This window comes from Dipodomys spectabilis, unplaced genomic scaffold, assembly GCF_019054845.1.
Source record: "Dipodomys spectabilis isolate Male_0828 unplaced genomic scaffold, ASM1905484v1 ptg000054l, whole genome shotgun sequence".
Classification (NCBI taxonomy): domain Eukaryota; kingdom Metazoa; phylum Chordata; class Mammalia; order Rodentia; family Heteromyidae; genus Dipodomys; species Dipodomys spectabilis.
Genome location: NW_024870731.1, coordinates 24,552,175 through 24,575,907, shown reverse-complemented (window position 1 = coordinate 24,575,907; position 23,733 = coordinate 24,552,175). Strand labels below are relative to the sequence as shown.

Genomic DNA, 23,733 nt, shown 5'->3' with positions numbered 1-23,733 from the left:
CCTCCCCGCCCCCCCCACACCAAAGTTGTAAAGTTCGTTTTCGACATAACGACTTGTACATCTCATTGTTGCAATGGGTCTACCTGTATCCCTTAAAATCTATTTTTAAAATATAGTCCTGCATATGTTAAATAGTACTATGCTATGCATAAATTTCTCCTTATTTTTTAGTTCAGTGTCTTTTGAAGGTCACTGTATATGCGTGTCTAAAGCTATTCTACACTCCTTTCCATGACTGTCTGTGTGGCAGTCATACAGTTTGTGCAATCAGTCCCCAGGAATAGATGTTTGCTTCTTTAAGTAACACTTCAATGAGTAGCTTTGTGCCTTGTGAGTAAGTTTTTTATGTACCCTGCCCAACTGTGTAATTCTATTACGTAAATCACCAGTATATATGACTATAAGTCATTTAATTGTGAAAGCCTCACTTGGTTGTCTAGCTCCAGAACCCTGGTTTATCTTTGCTGTCTCTTTACTATCACAGGGCAGCCGAAACATTGGGGGAAATACACACACACACACACACACACACACACACACACACACACACACATTTTCACATCCCCCATTGCAGCACACACACACACACACACACACACACATTTTCACATCCCCCATTGCAGAGGTACTGATGTCCTGAAACTCAGGTTGGAATGTGCTTTGGGTACTAAAAATAAATAATAATCTTTGTTGAATATTATTTAGTAGAAGCAGTTTTAGGACAACAATTTTTTAAACTTAGGCCCATTAGAGGAAAACAAGAAGTTGGGGGAAGGATGGTGTGCTGGGAGACTTTCTATCTGTGCTTGAACAAGAGAAGCCCAGATCTCGTAAACCAGTCACCTAGCTTGCCTTTGCACACAGAAAGCCAGTATTTTTTGGCTTTGTTTCTTTCTGGCAACATGAAAATATTCTAAAGAGAATTAAAATGGTATTGTGAGGAAGATAATAGTCCAGACTATATTAAAAACTGCTAGAATAGGGCTGGAAGGTGGCTCAGTGGTAGAGTGCTTGCCTTGCATGCATAAGGCCTTGGGTTCAATTCCTCAGCACCACATAAACAGAAAAAGCCAAAAGTGGCTCAAGTGGTAGAGCACTAGCCTTGAGCTGAAGAGCTGAGGGACAGCGCTCAGGCTCAGAGTTCAGGCCCCATGACGACAAAAAAACAAACGAAAAAAAAAAAACTGCTAGAATACAGTGCTTATATTCCAAAGACCATTTCTTAGGCTAGTTTTCCTTCAGTCCAAATTTTGGCTTCCCGGTAGTCTAATACTTTAGCTCTTCAAACTCTGTAGATATTTCCAGAGAAAGAAATTTGTTCATCATTCGTGGCCACATTTTATCCATGAAGCCATTGTTTCCCTTTGGTCCTTCATTGAGAATTGTGAATTCAAATCTACCTCTTATTTGTTTGTTCTCTAAGTGAACTGTTGGGTGTGAATTTGTCTCATAATTCATTAAGTATCATGAGAATTGACTAGAATGGTGGAAACATCTTTTGTTTTCAAGCTTTAGCAGGAAGAACAGCATTGGCAAAATATCAATACCAAGCTTCAAACTCAATTACAAAGCCATAGTTGGTACTGGTACAATAATAGGCCTGAGGACCAATGGAATAGAATTGAAGACCCAGAAATGAACCCATAAACCTATAGCCAAATAATATTTGATAAAGGAGCTAAAAACAGCCTCTTTAACAAATGGCTCTGGCAGAATTGGATATACACAGGCAGAAAACTGAAGTTAGAACTTTATATATCACCTTGCACCAGAATCCACTCCAAATGGATCAAAGACCTCAATATAAGACTAGATACATATTACAGGAAAGGATAGGGGAAATACTAGGGCTCCTTGGTGCAGGTGGAAATTTCCTAATAAAAATGCAGAAAAACAGCAAATCAAAGAAAGACTAGATAAATGGGATTACATCCAAGTGAAGAGCATCTACATGGCAAAGGACATAGCTAGCAAGATAAATAGAAAGCCCACAGAATGGAAGTTGTTTTTTTTTAACCAACTACGCTTCAGGGCCTCATATCTAAAATATACTCAGAGCTCAAAAATTAAATCTCAGAAAAACAAATCCTCAAAGAAATAACAACCCAATTAATAAATTTTCTAGAGACTTAAAGACTTCTCCAAAGAAGAAATAAGAATGGAATCGTATCTAAAATATACTCAGAGCTGAAAAATTAAACCTTCCCAAAACAAAGCCTCAAAGAAACAACAACTTAAATAATAAATTGGCTAAAGACTTAAAGAGAGACTCCTTCAAAGGAGAAATAAGAATGGCTAATAGACACATGAAGAGATGTTCAACATCTCTTGTAACTGTAACCACTGCATATATCGCCTTTATAATAAAAATTAAAAAAAATTGCTTTCAGTGTGAATTCTGTGTCAAAAAGTACTTGGTACATAGTGATATTGCATAAGAAGTGCAGTGATGGAGGTTGATTAATGGATAAATGGATGGATAATTTGGCCTCCAAATTTGAATAGGAAACACTGATGTGAAATTTTAAAATGCTTCACTAAATCCTTCCTTATGCAGAAATTACCAGTACCCACACACTTGATTTTTTTGTTTCCTACCTTTGAAAAATCCTCTCCTTTCTCTCTCTCATCCTTGCCAGCCAGTGTTCCAGATGCATGCCTTCCTTCTTTCCCATCTTCACCCAAAGTCCAGCTCTCACAGTAGAGTAAGTTATCCATGGAAGATTGGGAGAGGGGAAACATTAGCATATGAATGACTGGAAAATGATATTTAGCTTTTAGAAAAAGTTTGGTTCTCAGGATCAAATTGAGACTAGTTTTAGCCATCTTCCTTCATTTGTAATTAGTGTACGTCTGGGATAGTCCTAGCAGAGGCTCACAGTAGCTCAATAGCTATGTTCATATGAACATATAAGATGATGCTAATCAAAATGAACTCCAAGATATGGGAAAAAATACTAGTGAAACTTACCCTAAGCCTTTCAAATTTGAAATTTAGCAGAGTTTACTTTCAATGTCCTCCTAAAAAAATATCTACACGAAATCCCAACTTTCCTTTAAGGAGATATTTGTTTCTTCATGTACCCCTTAGTTCTTGGATGGAGTAGCCAAAGACAAACAAGACAGCAAATTATTCCAATAACAAGTCATCTAATGGAAATACACCAACAACCCTATTATTTAGGAGACATACTGTCTATGGGAAATGGCCAGCATCAAACCAGAAACTAAGATATTGATTAGTGGCTAACATAAAACCTGTTCTAATATCTTGCTTGTATTTTATAAAATCAAAGAGGCAAGCTTTTAAAAAATGGTCTCTGAGATGCAAAGACTTGGCACCTGCAGTCCTTGGATCACCTGCCATCTTGGTTTTGCATCCTGGCTTACATGAGATGCTATGATTCATTCCACCTGCAGTCTGGCCCATCAAGTCTTAGGCATATCGTGTTTCCCAGGGGTAGTTCACATTCCAGCTCTTTGTGCCTTCCTAGCAGAATTTAGCTTTCCAAAAGATTTGTTCTTCACAGGTCCTCTTCTCTGTTTCTACTCCTGAATTCTTGGCTGCCCCTGCTGGGTGTCAGATAAGTCAGTGTCTCTTCTCTCCTGCTCTGTCAGTGACCCAGAAGGCTGCTTGAACATGATCTTTCCTCCCTGTGCTTCTACACCCAACCTCAAAGTTGGTCATCATTAGAAGGAGGTTGGTGTAGGAATGAGTAGCATCCAAACAGGACCATGTAAAAAAGTGCACGTCCTGACATGGCCTCAATTCCTTCTCCTACCACTCAACATGCATTGCTCTTGTGTTTGGCAGCTACCAACTCAGCCACAGAAGGGCTGGTGCCTTTCTTTGTTTGTGAGCCCTCAGGGCAGAAGGCACTAATTAGAGAGAATGTGGAGTCTGCCCTGGGACAAACCTCCTGGTTATGTTTTATGTGAATTCTGTGTGGTATACTCTTACGCTCCCTCTCCATGGTAAAATGGACTTCCTGACGTGCCAAGTTGGTTATCCATCTCAAGTTGCATCCACAGAACCTGCCAGAGCTGTAGATTAGGAAACAGACTGGAACCTAATAAGCATTGATCCAGCCAATTTGTACCTGACTGTTTCCCTGCTGCTGGATTCAAAAAGAATTCAAGACTTCACAGTTGTGTGATAATTTTTCTTGAAGTTTCAGCTTTAATCCTTCCTGGTCACAAATGGACATGGTAATGAAGAGGAGGAATGGAGAGAGGAGAAATGGTCAGAAATATGGTCAGATTTCCAGTGGTGGTCTTAAAGTAGATCACAAGAACCAACTATTAAATTTTAAGGAGTTCTGTCAGCCATATAATGGTCATACTGGTTGCTCAGAATCAGGGGAATCACTAAATCAGGGAATCCCCTCAGAGATCCAGTTCTTAAACCTTTCATTGTACATCTGAGTAATTTAAAACCAATAGTTTATTGTTCATTTTCAGAGATGATAATTAGCTGCTTTTGTCTTCATAGATAATACATTTTAAAATTAGAAAACACTCGTGGAGAGTAAAGTACTATGAACTCTAGGTGTGAAGGGCTGGGGTAGCCATGTACTCCAGCCTTTGGTACAAGGATGAAACTCTTTTCTATAAGAAAATACTCTCACCAAGTGCCGGTGGCTCGCACCTGTAATCCTAGCTACTCAGGGGGCTAAGATCTAAGGATTGCAGTTCAAAGCCAGCCAGGGCAGGAAACTCTGTGAGACTCTTATCTTCAATAAACCACCAGAAAACCAGAAGTGGCACTGTGGATCAAGTGGTAGAGCACTTGCCTTGAGCTGAAGAGCTCAGGGACAGCACCCAGACCCAGAGTTCAAGCCCCACGACTGACAAAAAAAGAAAAAAGAAAGAAAATACTCTCAAAGATAACAAATTACATCAAATGGTAATCTAACATTTTTTAGAGTTCCAAGTAATAGAAAGGCATTTTCCATAGCCCATTAATCTGCCTGTTTTCCTATACCGTCAACTTAGTCCTTCTTTAGTCTTCTTGGATGTTATGTGTCTGCCTACGTGCACATGCACGTAGAGCCACCATCACCAGGCTAAGACTACATTTTAAAGTCAGTTTTCTACTTTACATGTTGAAGCTGTAGAATATTCAATGCATGCTAAAGAGACTTAGAACTGTCTTTGGTGGTCTAATAAAAATACACCATAGTTCAGTTTATTCAGCAAACATTTCTCATAATGGTTCTCCATTTTGTACATCAGAAATGTTTCTAGGGGCTGAGGGTATCATTCAGTGATGGAGCACTTGCTTAGCACAAATAAGGCCCTGGTCCAGTAACTTAGTGGCATAAAAAGTTCTCTCAACTTGTTTATAACAGACTCTGGCATTCTGAGTGAGCAGGTCTGTGGCAAGGCCATAAGTATGGATATTCTGTACAGGGTTTATGGTCCTGTTGATGTAATGTAGACATCAAAGTGCCTGCTTTGAATGCATACTGTAACAAATAGACAAATCAGGGCCTGAGGGAGTCCAGAGAGAAGCAAGTAAGATTCAGGTTCAGAATCATCAGAGAGAAGTATCTTTTTATAGAGAAATAAGGCTCGATCAAATGAAAGTGAAGGGAGAAAACTAGTGAAATGCTTTTAAATGGCATGAAGAGCAACAAAAACAACAGCAAGAACATGAAGTGAAGCCATCATTAACCCAACTATAAGACGAATGTTCCAGACACAGAGGGAAGAGTTTATTGTGTCCTAATCACAAACCAGTATTACAGGGCAAAAAGGAGGCTTCCTGAAGGTGATTTCAGTATGTTCTAGAACACACTTAGAAGCATTTGACAATACAAGAAGTGATCTCTGCTTGTTCATGGATGAGACAAATGATGTCATTCAACTGGAAGGAAGTTCCTTCTCCCTCCACTGTTCCCATCCTTACCCTTTCCAGGCTTCCAACAGGATCCAAAGTATTGTCAGATACAGAAAGTTAATTACATCACTGATGTCTTTTAAGGTGTTATTAATATAAAATCATGGTGGAGGAGAATTGCAGCACTGATGAATATTATTACAATAAGCCAGAATTCATTTGGGAGTAAAGCTAGCTGGACAAGAAGATCTCTGAGGCATATATCTCCAGTGAACTGCTCAGAAAAAGCCAGAAGTGGTGCTGTAGCTTGAGTGGTAGAGCATTATCCTTGAGAAAGAGTAGTCTCAGGGTTGGAGCCTGGGCTCTGAGTTCAAGTCTTAAGACTAGTGCGCGCGCACACACACACACACACACACGCGCACACACACACACACACACACACGCACGCACACACACACACACACACACACACACACACACACACACACACACACAGGGTACAGAGTTGCCATATACTGTGTGACCACCCAGCACATTTTCCCCTATATTTAACATCTTCTTTTAGTGTGATATGTTTGTTACAATTGATAAGCCAGTATCCATCCCCTGTTATTAACTGAAAGTCATAGCTTGCACTTATGGACATTAGCACTAGTGCCTTTTGTATTTCTGTTTCAGAATACTTTCAAATGTGTCTCCATTTCACCTCTCTGCCTTTCTGGCCCCTGAATCAAGATTGCTACGCGAATCAGTCAAGATCTCCCCAATCGTTCATATCCCATACAGCCTGAAATGACCGCTGGCCGGTTGTACCTTTTGTCATTGTTCATGACTGGCAGGACAAGGTTTTATCTAAATCAGTTTCAGTGAAGCTCATGGTCTGTGTGTGAGGTGTTGCATGAAAGAACCTTGTATAGCTTGTGCAGAAAGCATTCAGGCTTTTCCACCTTTCTCTCTGGAATTAATTGCTACTGATAAGCTCACTATTAAACCTCCCAAGACCCAAGATTGTGCTTAGTGATCACTGATTTCATATGTTGCTGGGCTGTACTTTTTAATCTTGGCTTCAGTTAAATGGAACTATCTGCTATTTCATTTCCAGTCCTTGTGAATTTGATTTTGGGTGACCCTGTTGTACCTGCTCCCTCCGAGAACTGCCTCTCATCCTTTTTGTGAGCCAGCAGGCTTTAGGTTATAAATCGACAAAAGGAATTCTTAATGTGGTCTCCAAATAGGATCCACATTGTCTCTTTCCTTTGTGGCTCTATCCTGGGATGGCGTTCTCGTGCCTCCTCTTACCTTCCCACCCTCCATCCTCTTCTTCTAGCTGTTCTTGCCTCTGTTCTGTTGAGGACCTTCCTCTCCTTAGATAACACAGCGTGCATAAACACAGCCCTACCAGTACAGTGACCCACAGGACTCATTTCTGTGTACTGTGTACTTTGTACTGTGTTCTGTGTACTGTATAAAAATTACTTCAGTGGCTTCCCAGTGTTCTCTGAATTAAATCCTAATATTTTATTTGGAATGCAAGGCCTTGCTTATTCTTGTCTCGATTCTGTTCTGCAAGATCATCCCCTTCCCACTTTTTCTAACTACCTTGCAACATTCCTATATGTGGACAGAGGGCCTCAAATTATAGTCCACATAACTCTAAGGGATGCAAAGCCATTTTCCTGATATTAAAATGTTACTCATTATCCCTTCACTGTGTTGTCATTTGCAATGATGAAGCCAAACTAATGATGAGGAAAAGTGCTTGGTGCCCTAGCAGCAAACCATGTAAGTGGTCTTTCTGTTTCTCCTGGCCACACTGTCACTGCATTAATGCTGCCATCAACTCCGAACCTGTTCTTTGATGAAACAGTAGGAATTATTTTATTTACTAACTCCTGAACTTGAGCAAACACTTTTTTGATCTTTGGCAGAGTAAAACACCCACTTAAAAAACATAACAAAAAAAACAAGGGTTACCTCATCGACAGGAACTTGTGTGATCAAGTTGCCATGTAAATTGTCTTAGTTCTTTTTTCTTTTTTGTAGTTCACGCACACATGTGTGTATATATAGTGTGTGTGTGTGTGTGTGTGTGTGTGTGTGTGTGCATGCATGTATGCACCAGTACCAGACCTTGAAATTGGCCCAGTGCTTTCTCTCACAACTGGCACTCTACCTCTTGAGCCACAATTTGAGTTGAGCTTTCTTGCAGACATTTCCATCTGGGCTGGCTTTTAATTGTGATCCTCAGATCTCAAGTTCTGGACCAGCTAGAATTACAGGCATGAGGCAACAGCACTAAGCTTAAGGTGCAGTCTTTGTAAAAGAAGAACAGACAGGCAAATAAGATTTTAAATATTAAGTGAAGTAAGCCAGGCCCAAAGAAACATAGGTCCCATGGTTTCCCTTATTTGCAATATCTAGTATATGTATGAGTCAAGTGGAAAAGGTCAGATAATGTGATGTTAAGAAAATGAACCCTTAGATATGTATTTTAATGCTTTTTTATTTCATGCATTTGTTTCTAACGCATTTATAAGATTATCTCTTTGTTGCTTTGTATGTCCCTCCCCCACAGTATAACCCCTGCTTTCACTATATTTGATGTCAGTATAACTTGTGGAGGAGATGGGGAAAAACAAGTCGTTTAAGGATACAGGTGGACCTGTTGCAACAATGAGAAGTACAAGGTCATGTCGAAAACGAGCTTTATAACGTTGGTGGGAGGGGGGAAGATTGGGTGGTGTGGAGGTAAGGGGGAGGTAGGGAAGGGATGTGAAGGGTAAACAAAGGAGGAGGCTGCAATGCTTGATAAGAAATGTATGCATTATCCTGCCCATGTAATTGTAACCCCTCTGTATAGTATGTTCACAAAAAAATAAAATTAAAAAAAAGATTTTACTTGATTTACAAATGAATTTAGATATTTCATAGATGTTTGCTAGAAAATGAATTAAAGGAGACTCTTACTTTACAAAGATCAGTGAATCATTTGTTTTTGTCAGTGTTATCATGTGAGATTCTTATTATCAACCTCAACTGGGCAGTTTCCTGATAATTTCATTTATCACCTAGATACACTAAGCAATGTGCTATTTCTGCATATCATATAACAAAATTTGTCAACACTTAAAATACTTACATAATTCAATAAATCCATATTTTTATATGACCAAAACATGATTGTTTTAAAACTAGCATGAATTAAGCATTCCTTTAAAAAGCCAGATAGAACAATGGATTTTAAGGTAATAAATGAAAAAGTTTATTGTAGTGATTTCCAGTTTTATATTGCTTCCAACTTTTAACTTAAAAAAGCATCCTTGGAGCTTTCTTTTAGTATGAGAAGAGACAATCCACATTTATCTGAAAAGGCTATTAAAATATTCTTCTCTGTAGGAGACCAGATTTTTTCCCCATATACCTGAACCAAAACAACATTTCCCAACAGATTGAATCCAGAATCAGAAACCAGAATCCAACTGTCTTCTATGATTTCTAAAAGAGATTTGCTATGAAATTTGGCCGGTCTTTTCACTATTCTTTCATTTGGGAAAAATACTGCTTTTTTAATAAATGTATCTTATTTTATTAAATGCAATAAATTTATCAGTGTGATTTTATTCGTGAATTGATTAACCCCTTCTACACTAATTTCAATATTTACTATAGTAGATACCAATATAATTTGCATAAACAGAAACCCTTTAGTCCTCTGCAATAGTTAAGATTATAAAGAGCCATGATATAGAATCTTGAATGCATAATTGTTGAGAATGGTATGTTATATTAACGATTAATGAAGACTTCCAGTCTAAAACTCCATATTGTAACACATAGAAAAGAACTGAAATGAATATCACCTGGGTACCTCCAAAGCAGAAAAAGACATTCTTATTTGTGAAAGACCATGGTGTTTGGGTTCAAGGAAGAACTCTTATCTCAGTAAATGCTCTGGAGGTAGGACCAAAGGAGAAAAGTGGACCTTCTACCTCTTTGCTTTCATTCCTTTCCTCCTTACATCCAACTTCAATCCAGCCATTAGCTCTCATTCATTCTCTGGATTCTTATTTTTTCCTGTTTCATTCTTCCTCTGTTAGCTAATTGAGACTCCTGCCTTAATCGAATATACATTCTGCCTCCAAGGTCACTTCCTTTTAGGTCCTAGAACTCTGTAGTAGTATCATGTGGCTGTCTTAGGTCCTTTTAATTTTTCTTTCCTGCCAAAATTGATCTTCAGCAATAACATGACTAACAGGCTTTTTTGTTTTTTAAATAATTTGGAAATTCAGAAATAATTTTTTAGAATACAAATACCATAAAGATCTTCAGCTGCTACCCTCAATTTTTTTTAAATGAATGTTTATATGTAGTATGCTTAACTTTTGTTTCTAAAGGAGCACTTCCTGGGCTAGGAATGTAGCTTAGTGGCAGGGTGTGTGCTTACATACATGAAGCTCTGGGTTTAATCCCCAACTCTGAAACAAATGAACAAACAAAAAGCACCCACTAAAATGTAGCAGGAGTAGTCACATGATTTCATAGATACTGTTACTGAGAAATATTTGCTTTTTAAAAAAGTAGATAATTTGAGATATTCTGTATAAGTAAATTGTGTCATTGGCCTGTGGGGAAGGCAAACTAATAAAGATATTACTTGAAAGGCTAAAGGTTACGAAGTCATGGTACAAAGGATAGGCCAAGAGTACATAGACTTAGACTTGTATAACTCTATGCAAGTTACTTGCATACTTTTTGCTCCTTCAACTTTGCCCTGTTTCAGGAATTATTCATATTTTTTCATCATAAAATCTGAAATTAATTTTTTTCTGCAAGCCAAATCAACACAACTCTATGTTTTGTGACAGTGCTAGGACTTAAACTCAGGGCCTGGGTGCTGTCCCTGAGCTTTTTTTGCTCAAGGTTAGCATTTACCAGTTGCTTTTTATTTTTATTTTTGTTTTGTTTTGTTTTTCTTTTATTGGTAATTAATTGGAGATAAGAGTCTCACAGAGCTATTTGCCCTAGCTGACTTTAAAGCATGATTCTCAGATCTTAGCCTCTTGAGTAGCTATAAGAGTGGGCCACAGGCACATGCAAATACAACTCTTTTTAAAGTGTATTTTTCAAACTGGGAGAGAGTGAGGGAAGGGGTGACATTGTCCAAAAAGAAATGTACTCTTTAAATGACTTATGTAGCTGTAACCTTTTTGTACATCATCTTCATAATTACAATTTAATGAACCTTTTTTTTGTCTGACATGGGTCTTGAACTCTGGGCCTGGACGTTATCCCTGAGCACTTCAGCTCAAGGCAAATGCACTACCATTTGAGCCACAGCTCCACTATAATAACAATTAAAAAATCTTTTCCAGATATTATATAAATGTATCTGCTTATAAAAGGTTTGAGTAATTTTATGTAACTACATATTTGATTAAGGTGATACAATTTCTAAATTTCCTAGATGAGAGATTTCATTTATGGCAGGAAAAATTTTAATCTGGTAGGGAGAAGAGATTTTTTGTTAATAAAATTAATGGTCTATTACAAATTTTTAATACTTTTAAGGAAAGAAAATTAAATATTGCCCTAATCTCTCTAAATTAATATGACTTTTAAAACACTATTGCTTTGACATTTTTTGCCAATTTTTTTTATCATGAATGGTTTTTAAATCCTTTTATTCTAAATTATATTTCTTTTGAAAAGCAAAAATATAACTTGTACTATCAGACAGTACACTGGTGTATATTATATGTTTGGGGAGAGGAGTATTTCACCTGTATGTATAATTGGAGCATCTATTACAGCAAAAGCCTCCCTCTCAACAATGTTCAGAATGCCAATGTATTAGAAAAATTTCTTTTAGAGTAAGCCTGGCTTCTTTCTTCCTTTCTAATAGAGTTGCCCTGAGCCAGGAGGAGTTCTAACCAGCTGCCAGTTTAATGAATATGCTCACTTTGATGACTAGAGAAACTTACCTGTACTCATTAGGATACAATGTAACTGCAAGTAAAACCCAGTAATATGAACAAGTAGGAAGTGACTCTTCACTCACATCATGAGATTAACCAACCTCTGTTCAGCTATGCAGACATGCAAGGACCTTTGTCTGTATATTGTTCTTTGCCTTTCCTTCATAGCCATGAAGATAGATACCTTAGCTCTAGACAATACATTTGTATCATCAGCAGAGAAAGGGGGCAGGAGAAAGCAAAAGGTTGCATCTCTAAGTATGCTCCTTTTTTGATGACTCCATGTGCTCCTACAAGTTCTTGCTAGTTGTCTATCACCTCTACTTTGCAAGGAACACTGGGAAAGTAGTTAACTTTGAGGTCTCTAAAATCAGAAGGCCAGGGAGGAAGGGGTTAAAGAATGTTACATTTGCCAGGCATCACTGGCTCACATCTGTAATCCCAGGTACTCAGTTGGCTGAGATCTGAGGATCACAGTTCAAAGCCAGCCTAGGTAGGAAGAATCTGTGAAACTCTTATCTCCAATTACAAAAAGCAAAACAAAACAAAGCAGAAATAGAGCAGAGGCTCAAGTGGTAGAGCACTAGCCTTGAGAAAAAGAAGTTCAGGGACAGTGGTCAGGCCCTAAGTTCATGCTCAGGACTGGAAAAAAAAAATACTACTACATTCATGTAACTTCAGAAGGTTCTGGGGAAAAAAAGTATTGAAAGAAGATAAAAGATGAATGAAAGGGAAAAAGAAATACTAAGTAACAACCATACTACTTTCAATGTTATTTTTATGCCAATTTTATGAGTCTCACATATATTATCAAATCTGGTTCTCAGAGAAACCCTGTAAGAAGGTAACTGTCCTCTGTTTCCAGAGCATAAAACCAGTGAACTGCTGGCCTAAGCTCTTCAAGTAGAGCCAAGGTTCCTTCTGGGCCTGCTTGGTTTCTGCACTGCCTCTTCTGAGGCCATTGCTTAGAAGATGTGGTTTTCCTCTTACTGTAGATCCATTCTACACTCCTCCCAAGTTCTGCGATCAATTACCAATGGCTTCAAAGGTAGTGGGACTGTTCAGACATTAGGTAATGAGGGAAACTGAACTGAAGATGCTTGACCAGTTCTTGTGAAAACTGTGCGGCAGTGAGGACCTTTGACCCTCTTAGATTTTCTGCTCTTGGAACACATTACTGCAATTCTGAATTCTGCCCTGGGTGTGTAAGTGGCCCCTCTCCATATTAAAAATGCTGCTAGATGGACTTCTATGTTGGAGGTTTTCACTCTGTAATCTGCTCATGGAGACCAATTTGTTTATTTAGAGTGGTACTGTCACTGTGAGATACTCTGGGCCAATTACTTCAGTTTGTTCTTGCAAGGTCACTTTCTGGGCTTAATGCTATCTAGGTCAGTTAACTTCTACCCAGAGATAAACACTAACCTATATTTTGACTCTTGGATTGTTTTAATGAGTGTCTAAATTAAATTTTTATTCACTCATGCATGTGGCAAAGAATGCTTGGCAGTCAAAGATGGATACGTGATTTCTGAATTGAGAGCTGAGGTTGTACTTTGGTAATTTTAGATCTCCACAGCCGGATCTACATTAAGCACCCAGTAAGTTTATATAGTTGTCAAACAAATACTTGTTTAGAGCCCATTATATGCCACAAACTAGAAGTAAAGCAGTGGAGAAGGCAGATGTGGTTCTTAGAGTTGTGTAACTGGTTCTTGAGAGGATGAAAAAGAAGCAAGTTTTCAAATAAAGAACACCCAAGTGTCCATTCATAAGGAAATGGATAAAATATGCTCTAATCAGAGCTAGAGAACTACTCAGTAATTCCAGTGAGCAAGATCTTGCTACACCTAGCCTCATGGGTGGATCTCATAATGTCTCACCCCACAGTTACCACATGGAGAAATAGGCAAAACTGATCCATTATGATATGAGTGATCACTGTCAGAATGGAGCAATCAATGACTGGGGACATTAGAAGCTTCCTGGGTTTGAGTAGTGTTCTTTCTTTTGATTTGGGAATTGGTTACATAGAGCTGGGTGTAATCCTAGTTACTCAGGAGGCTGAGATCTGAGGATCATGGTTCAAAGCCAGCTCATCAGGATTTGATCCTTTGACTCCAAGACTCTCTGCCTTTGAGAACTAGCCTGTAAACAAATAAATCTTGCTTAGCATAATAGCACACACTACCTGGGGCCTCTGGAAGAAACCCATGGACTGAATTTTAGATGATGTATAGGAAATTTCCTACAGACAGGCATTCCCCAGGGAGCAGTGTGTGCAGATCTCAGGATGCGAATTAATCACCACAGCAGCTAGCATGTGCAGAGCATTCCTCCTGTGCCAGCTTTTGCATTGTTTAGCTCTCCCACTTAATCCTTATAACAATTCCATGAAATCAGTATTGGCCCGACTGTGCAACTGAAAGCAATGAGGGGTAGGAAGATTCATCTTTGTCCAGTGAGATACAACTGGAAAGCGGACTAAATAAACACTATTCATGCTTCATTGCAAGAGGGGAAATAGAGAATCTTGACTAGCTGGTAGCACTGTGTAGAAAGAAGTTTGGTTTATCATGCAAGTTCTGCCCCAACTCTCCTGGGGCTGGGAACTGGATGTGTCCAGGGATGTGTGTATTGTTTCATGATATATGTTGTCTGAATTGCACTGAAATATATGTTGGTGAAGATCCTTTCTGTTTTGGAAGTTTTGCATACTATAGTCTTTCTCTGTGAAATCCTAAAGCATGACTTTGGTGAGTTCTTCTGTACGCTTTATCCTCTCCAAACCACAGGGTGTCCCCTGAACACCAGCCCTAATTCCCTTAGCTTTCCCTTGCCCTGACCCCAACCATTAGGATCCAGGGTAGAGTGTGTTGTGTTGATGACTGAGGCTCAGACTCACAGCTAGGTAGATGTCAATATTTGTGAATAAAAGAGCACTGTTATTTCTGTAATGAAAGGTCAGGAAGATAATGAATTTGGCATGGGGTCAACAATCAGGTCTTCATCGTTTCCATAGTACCTGCATAATTTTATTGTAGTTCTTAAGCATGTAAGACAGAAGTACAGTTTATCATTTTTTCAACCCAGACTACCTCCCACCAAAACTCACAGGGGTGGGATTCTGAGCATGAACTTCTCAGATGCTCTGATTAGTATTATGCTGTATGAATATGTAACCTTGGTTATACCTAGCCTAGGTTGCTTAAGAGAAATTCAAATTATGGTGTCATTTTTAAAAAGCAAAACAAGGGTTGCCTACAGTTCAGTTCAAATAGTTTCTAGCACATACAAAAGAACCATGATCTTTCTCTTCAACTCTACTTATACTAATAAACTTGGATCTGAACAGGAATGCTTAAGTGAAGTGAGGTGTGTTTTAGTTCTGAGCTCAAGGTTTGTACCATCCAGTACAGTTGTTACCGGCCACAGGTGGCTATTGAACATTTCACTGTGATCGCTCTGAACTGAGATGTGTTATGAGGATAAAACAGGCCAGATTTCTAAGACACAGCATTAAAAATGGGGGAAAAAAATCTCATGAATAGTTTAATGATCACATGTTAAAACTGTTCCTAATTGGGACATATTAGATTAAATAAAACATATTAACATTTAGTTCACTGCTTTAGCTTTTTAAACTGTGGCTAGTAGATAATTTACACTTATAAATATGGTCAACATTGAAAAATGGTCCTCCTGAAAACATAACAAGTATGAATCTCATAAATACTTAAACAGATTTATCTGCTTCTTACTCCACTATTCTGCCAATTCTCCCAAACTTTATTAAACTTTATAACTTTGTTAAAGCATACCAACAGCCCTGTGTGTTCATTTTGAAACCTCTGGGAGTTCATTGATGGATGATTGGATGGTTGATTGGTTGGCTTGCTAGTGGTTGATTGGTTGGTTTTGCTTCCTGAGTCAAAACTCAGAACCATCTTGAGTCTCCTGAAGCTTTATTTTTTAGGTAAATCCAATAGGAAAGGCACTTTAAATGTGTATAGAAACTCATAATTTTGATTGTTGAGAAAATTGTCTATTGTAGTTGCATATAGCATGATATTTTAAAACATGTGTGCATCATAGAATGGTTAAAATAGATGATTAATAAAACCTCACCCCATTTAACATTTTTGTGGTGAGAACACTTCTGTTTTTTTTAAGAATACATGATGTCATCATTAACTATAGCTGCCATTCTGTACAGTAAGTCAGAAACTCACATTTTTAAAGACTTCATAATGTGTTATTGAATAGCTATAACTACTCTGAGGCAGCGAATAATTAGAATGATCACTGTCTTCCAAGTCAGAAAACAAAAGATTAGCTAGAATTTATTTAAGTCCAGCCCAATCCCAGAAATACGTTCAACTCTCTGGTCAGCCTAGCATATAAGTAGCTCTATCAGACAACATAGGGGCTAATAGAACTGGTGCTAGAATGTTGTTCTTTTCTCTATTGGAAAAATTCTTCTCAATACAACATTCCATTATTAATTTTGAAATGTAACACTGTACAAATTGTAATCCTTCAAAAAATATAATTTGTTACCTTTTCAAAACCCAGTTGTACCTGGCATTTTCATTCAAAAACTGATGTAAACTAGAACTGCTTAAAGGCTATAAAAATACTATCGAATTTTTCATATACTTCATTTACTCATTTAGCCAGGACCAACTAACTGCCTACCACATATAAGGCACTAAGTTAAGTTCAAGGAAATCAAGGAAATCCAGATCAGCTTACCAATTACATTTCAGCTAAAAAGTGGTTAAAATATGTATTGAGGGTCAGATCACATATCAGAAAGCTTTACCCCTAGGCCAGGGGTTGGAAAAGGTTTCATAAGTTAGTGCTACTCGTGTTCAAGGGTCCTTGGACGTGGCCAGACAAGGGTGGCTCAGGAGAACAGATAGGAATCTCTCTTTCAGGAATGTTTTCCTAAGAGGGAAAGAAAGCTGGGATGGATAAAGCAGGACATTGCATACAACCTGTTTCTTATACTACTTCCTGGAAGTGTAACACGTACGCAGGTATCACCTTTGAATATTACCAAACTACTAGATATTGCCCAACTATTAGGTATTTCAGACCACTAAAAGGGACTTGCACATTGAAGTATTTGCTAGGAAATGTTTAAGATCCGGGTCTTCTAAATTATTTTAGTTAAAAGAAGTGCAACATGCTTTGTAGCCTGTGCCATTTTCCATGGTGTAAATATTCCCAGCTTGGCTGATATCCAGTTGCCAGTGAGACATCATGGAATGTGGAGCTGGGAGGAGGAGGGAGGTGGCATCTCACTCTGTATCATTTCCATTTTACCAATGATACAAGTGACCCCAAATGCACGATTAAAATATGACTGAATAGCCAAAGGGGCAATGGAACTTGCATATATCAAATGCATCATGTTTGCCTGTAATAGGTGTAACTATGATTTATGTTGTTTTTAAGGATAACTGTGTTTAACACTGGCTCACAACATTGTGCATGTTGACAATTCTCACCCACCAGTGGGCCAGCATCATCAGTGTAACATAACCACTGCCCTGTAGAGAAAATACCCTCATTTCTCCTCTCTCTTGGTTTCTTGCAGATCAGCAAACAGCAACTTCAGACAGTCAAGGACCGGTTTCAGGCTTTCCTCAATGGGGAGACTCAGATTGTGGCTGATGAAGCCTTTATGAATGCTGTCCAGAGCTACTATGAGGTGAGTCATCTTCAGAGCAATGCCAGGAAGAATGATAAATGGCGAAACAAGTATAAGGCAAAACAATTAAATTTTGTTTTGCCCTATGGGATTATTTCACTGATTTATTCCCTCCCTTCTTCCTGTCTTTTCTTTCGAACTTTTTTCCTTTCTTCCTCTTTTTTCCCTCCCTCTATCACTTCCTTTCTTCTCAACTGTTTTGTAGTTATTAGATAGAAAATTATTTCAAAATAAATATGTTGATGCCCCTGTTTCAATAATCATATGGTTGGTCTGACCATTGGCTGGACCTAATCAATAGATTTCAATGTTAGTTGATGCCTTGGTGAATAAGGCCTGATTCTCATTTAACATAGTTGACCCTCTCCTTTCATGGGTAGAGTGGAGCATAGTTGCAATTAGCTCTTATGAAAATATTACTGATTGGTTTGCTAAGTATCATTTGATAGTAAACAACCTTTTTTGTGTTTGTTGATTCTTACCAGATACTCCTTTGACATATGGTTTCCTTAATGGGACTTCAAAATGAGGCTATTTTAGAAGCTGTGGTCACTCTTATACTTGTCCCAATTTAAATCTTAAAATTTTACAGATAACATCCAGTATTGCCAATGACCTTCGATCTTGCTATGTTATCTGCCGTGATGATACTTTTCATTTGGACTTTGTGGGGATTTGGAATCAAAATGAGACCTGGCAATGAAGAACTTGAGTGTATCTAACTAAGATTTTGTATAGAAACTTCCTGAGAGTGAGATCAATGTTTCTTTTACAAATTCTGAAAGCCAGTGGGAGAGTAATGAGAGAACCCTTGTCAAAACAGGCAGACCCTTATCGTGTTTAGTGTCATTCACTGGAGTTTATAAATTTGTACATTACAAATCTTAATTAGGAAGCTCATTTGACTAATGACATAAATTAAAAGAAAGTGTCATTTCTATCTATTAATTAAATTTGAAAATTAATAGTTATCAACATGCTAATGAGTCTCTGGAAATTCCAAGATCCATAGTGATTCAGATATTTTCCTCTATACTATCTAGTTCATGTGAAAAACCTTCTTTTGGCCTGGTGAGAATCCAGACATTGAGAAATTGCTGAATATTTAATGTTAGGATTTGAGTAACACAGGAAAGAATGTGAGGGATTAATGATCTAACTGCTGTCTTCATTAGTAAAGCTTTAGAGAGTCTTTAGATTCACTTTTCCGGGGAAGGCTAATCCTTTAAAGCAGAAGTCCATGAATCAGGATTAGTACTTCGTTTGGCAGAGCTCCAAGCTGATTGTGCCTCCCTTTCTCCCTCTTACTCTGGGGCTGTGGAGAAACCAGCACCTCCTCCTCTACCAAACTCAGGGATCCATGTGCACATCTGTTAGCCTCTGTTTTAACCAGAACTGTTCGGATTGCTAGCAACAGACTCACGGTTTAATCTAGCATCAACCTAAAAAGACTTAGAGTCCAAGGGTTGGCCTGGTTCCTGTCAGGTCTAGATCCAGAGTCTCTAGAGATGCCTATATTCTGGCATCTTCCTTCCATCCTTCTGCTGTGCCCTTCTCTGTGTTTCCTGGACATGGAAAAATCTAGGTACATCCTACCAGTTTAGCAACCCCAGGAGCAAACAAAATCGCTGTTTGCCAAGAGTCCCAGCAAAGACCCACCAGTGAACAGTGACTTGCTTGCATTGGCATGAGTCCTAGGTAACTTTTTGAGCAGCTCACCATAGATAAGGTGAAACAGTCTGATTTCAAACTCAGCCCCTGCAAGTATTGGAGTGAAGTCCAATGGCTTCCTGATGAGAAATTGGGTTGTTTTTTCTGGAAGAAGGTATGTTCTGCAGATGAAACAGAAAGATATCCTCCTTACATGTTTATTTTTTTCTCTCCCTTCCCAAGCTGTCTTTTTTTTTTTTTCTTTTTTTGGTCATGTGGCTTGAACCCTGGGCCTGGGCACTGTCCTTCAGCTCTTTAGCTTAAGGCAAGTGCTCTACCACTTGAGCCACAGCGCCACTTCCGGTTTTCTGGTGGTTTTATTGGAAATAAGAGTTTCACAGACTTTCTTGCTTTGGCTGGCTTTGAACCGTGATCCTCAGATCTCAGCCTCCTGAGTAGCTAGGATTATAGGTGTGAGCCACCAGCGCCCGCCCCAAGCTGTCTTTCTTTTTCCCTTCCCCTCCCCCCCAACTCTTATCATCTTTCACCTTCATGTTCCAGTTTACCAACAGCAGTAACCCAACAACCACAAAAAAATAGTCTAATTTTTTCCTCAGGAAGTTTTGAGATTACTGTATAAGAAGAACTGTTTTGAGCATTGGCTTAGATTTGCTAAGGCAGCGATTCACCAACATGTCATAGCAATAAAGAGTTGCTTTGCAGGAATGAAAGGAATGGGGAGGCACACAACTTTTCCCATATCTGCGTCTATTTGACCAAATCTGGACTAGGCTGGCCATCATTAACAAGAAGCTGGCGTAGCCTGGGCCCTGAGATGGGCTGGGAAAGGGGAGATCAAGTTTTGCCATACTCTCAAAAATGTACAGGTTTATTTTGTTCTTTCCTGGTAGCCCTGATGGTCAGAGAGGATCAAGCGGGCTGCAGATTAATCCTTTAATCTCTCCAGCCCTGACTGTGGGGGCTGGGGTGAATGCTGGCAGGGCTGGCCTAGCCACTTCTTCCTGTTTGCACATCCTCAGTCCCCTTGTGGGGCCTGTCAGGTTCTCAGCTACTTTAAGACAAAAGTCTCCATCCTCACCCTCACCTCCATACCTCCCTGCTTAATTTGGTTTCTTCTTCGAAGACAAGCCTGGGCATCAGGGCAAAGAGATGGATGGATAAGTCATACAAATCTCAGATACCGCTTAAAGGAAATCTGGAGGGATTTAGTGGGATGTAGGAATGTGGATTGTGGTGGAAGACTACAAAAATTTATTTTAGGACGCCACAGCTGGCATCTGCCTTCAGCCGATGAAGCAGCTATGATTGATTTGGTTTGGGAGGATTTAAGTGGCTTAGCCAGTCTTTAACAAAGGCCTGGTTGATTTCTGTCACACCTGCTTTGAACGTTGTTTCAGAGAGACTCCTTTAGAAACTGACTGTGGTTAAATTCAGTCCCAATAGTAATAACAACAGCAAAAACTACTGTGGTCGTTGCTTTGTGGTTTTGTTAAAGGAAATAGCTAAGCTTCAGAAAATATGGAAGTCAGGGCAGTTTATTACAGGAATCTAGTAGCTGACTAACTGTAAAAGATCTTACATATCTTACTAACCTAACAATCACAGGGCCCTTCACATTATAGCATCCATAGGAAGGCACAGATAATGGGCATCCTGCCATTGGTATGCATCTACTCCAACACATTATTTCCATACCACCTTACTCTGATTCCAGACCTAGACCCCAGAAGGGATATGCTAATTGGTGAAGCTCAAATCCCAGCCCACTCCTTGTTTGAAGAAGGCCAAGGCCCTGTGATTGACAGTCCCATGAAACTATGTTCTGGAGAGAGGGTTCTTGGAGGAAAGATTGAGATGCTGTCATCAGGAGAGGAAGGATAGTTAGCAGGTAAAAACTTGCACAAAGAGTGCTATACTGATTCTCTGTGGTAGACTTTTTTTTGTTCATCTCAAAAAAGGTCTGTCAAGCTACCAGCTATTTTTCTAAAATAAAGCAATTATTCCAGAACTACTGTAATGACTCAGTGACCTGGAAGCAGATTTCCCCATAGGTGAAGAGTAATAACCTATTGTAAAGGGATTATTATTTTGAGGAAAGCCAGGCAAAGAGGAAGCCAAGGTCAGAGGAATGAATAAGATGAGTCCAACTCTGTTGTGCACTAACTGTGATCTGAGCCTCAGTTTCTTCATCTGCCACGGGGGGGGGGGGGGGGGGGAGAGCCTGGAAAGATCCATTGTAAATGTATTAATCTTATAAGGAAAGAAAGGTGGTATAGTATTCATGTTCTACACAGAAATAATAGAACACAAATGAAAGTTGATTCAGTCCACTTCCTAGTTTGGGGGCCTGGGAAAAATGTCGGGGAGGGAAAAGTTGGAGGCAGTGGGAAGTGTATAGAAAGACAAAGGGAGCTGCTTTTTCTCAAGGGCATAGCCCCAGATCTACTTCTGATATTTGCCTCAGGAGACTTTGTGTTTTTGATAAGGAGAATGCCAAAGGTGCATTTTATTTTAGAAATTGACATTTACCTTGTCTTAAGACAATGGAAAAATACAAAATTTCCCATTTAGAGAGGTGTTTCATATCATTGTGAAAGTAAAATATATCAATTGTACAAGTAAATCTATGGAGAAAAATCTTTAAATAGCTAAGGATGGGATTACTTATAATCCCTTCTATTTAGACAAACTCGATCAAATTTTGGTGTATATGTTTCCAGGTATTTACTGGTACTTGAAATCTCAGACTCCAGCTCTTGCTTGGCTTTTTCCACCAAGGGCTGGGACTGAGCCACTTGTTCCATGCTTCCATTTCCAGCTTTTTGCTGGCTAAGTGGAGATAAGAGTCTCTAGGACTTTCCCACCTTGAACTCAGATCTCAACTTCCTGAGTAGCTAGGATTACAGGTATGAGCCACCAGCATCTTGCCTCCAGGCTTTTAAAAATATATCCATATTTGATTCCTATAGACTAAGACATTGCAACAAAATATTATTATTTCATTTTTTTCATTCAACACAATTGTTTTCAATTTCCTTTATCTCTTCAGAAATTGTACATATGAAATACTTTTGCCAGCAAATGTCTTCTTGCTGATAATCTTCTCAGACTAGGGGCATGTGCCTATCCCTCAATCCTACCTTACCCTTACTGCTGAAGGGCCTAGTGTAGTAGTATATCTTGAACAACATATTTTTGGTGATCCTGGGGTTTGAATGCAGGGCCTTATACTTGCTAGGCAAGCACTCTACTACTTGAGCTATACTTCTGGCCAATTTTGCCTTTAGAGTTTTTTGAATAGGATCTCGTGTTTTTGTCTAGGCTGGCCTAGACTACAATCCTTCTATTTATGTTTCCTGTACAGCTGAGTTGATATGCATCACCACCCACACTCACCTTATTGATTGGCACGAGGCCTTAGTAACTTTTTTTCTGGGTTGGCCTTGAACCCCAATTCTTCTGATCTCAACTTCCCAAGTAGTTAGAATTACAGGTGTGTGCCAGCATGGCTAGCCCATATTTGATGCTAAAGAAAAAAGTCTTTCATTTTTTTCCTATTAAAATAACAGTTATTGGGCTGGGAAGGTGGCTCAGTGGTAGAGTGCTTGCCTTGCATGCATGAGGCCCTGGGTTCGATTCTCCAGCACCACATAAGCAAAAAGGAAAAAAGCTGGAAGTGGCGCTGTGGCTCAAGTGGTAGAGCGCTAGCCTTGAGCTGAAGAGCTGAGGGACAGCGCCCAGGCCCAGAGTTCAGGCCCACGACCGGACCCAAAAAAATAAAAAAATAAATAAAAAAATAGATTAAAATAACCCTTATTTTAATATTTCTTCTGTTGTAGGTGAAATGCTGACTAGTTAGAAGCATAATCTCACTGGATCCTTACCCAAATTCCAGGAGCTCAGGTTGCTATGATCCCCATATTAAAGGCAAGAAATTTAAAGTCTAGGGAAGATTTAAGCCCTTTGCTCAGGTGACAGAACTAGTAAGTAGAAGAGTTCAGTTTACCCAAGTGATGTGGTACCAGTCTCTGCTCCTGAGTACAGGATGACTTATGTGCTACTCATTGATGGTAGGTTGGCACCTTTCCACCCCAAAAGTAAAAAATTGCTTTCTCGGACCAATCCCTCCACCCATGTGCACGGCCACCGAGACCCAGTGTGCCTGTGTGGTTTGTAATGTAATTGGAGCCTGCCCAGCTGTGGCAAAGGAGGGAAAGACTGATGAATGAGGTCGAGTGGCTGGCTTGACTGCCCTTCGCTCCCCATATTTATTTGTTTATCTTCCGTCTCTCATTACGACCTGTCTGGAAGTTGGCGGAGGAGTGGGGAGGATTTATGGGATGTGCTTGCACAGAACTGTGCCTGAGGTTGAAGTCTCAAGACATAGCCACCATACATAAAAACAAAACAACAACAACAAAACCCCCACAGAAACAACTAAAAAACTCACATAGAGCTCCTCACATAAATAATTTCCAAAGGCTCTTTAAGGACACACGAGCCTATCAGTACTTAGGTTTGGGTTC

General features: G+C 39.2%; 1 protein-coding gene across 10 annotated transcripts in view; it reads left to right on the top strand.

Annotated features, from left to right (window-relative positions):
* The window catches only part of Cadps (calcium dependent secretion activator), a 445,968-nt gene that overhangs the window by 87,411 nt on the left and 334,824 nt on the right, over positions 1-23,733 (top strand). For all 10 annotated transcript variants that reach the window (XM_042679880.1, XM_042679874.1, XM_042679881.1 and 7 more), the window contains exon 2: positions 17,423-17,536. In XM_042679880.1, the coding sequence (XP_042535814.1) occupies positions 17,423-17,536 (114 nt within the window). The remainder of the gene's footprint in view (positions 1-17,422; positions 17,537-23,733) is intronic.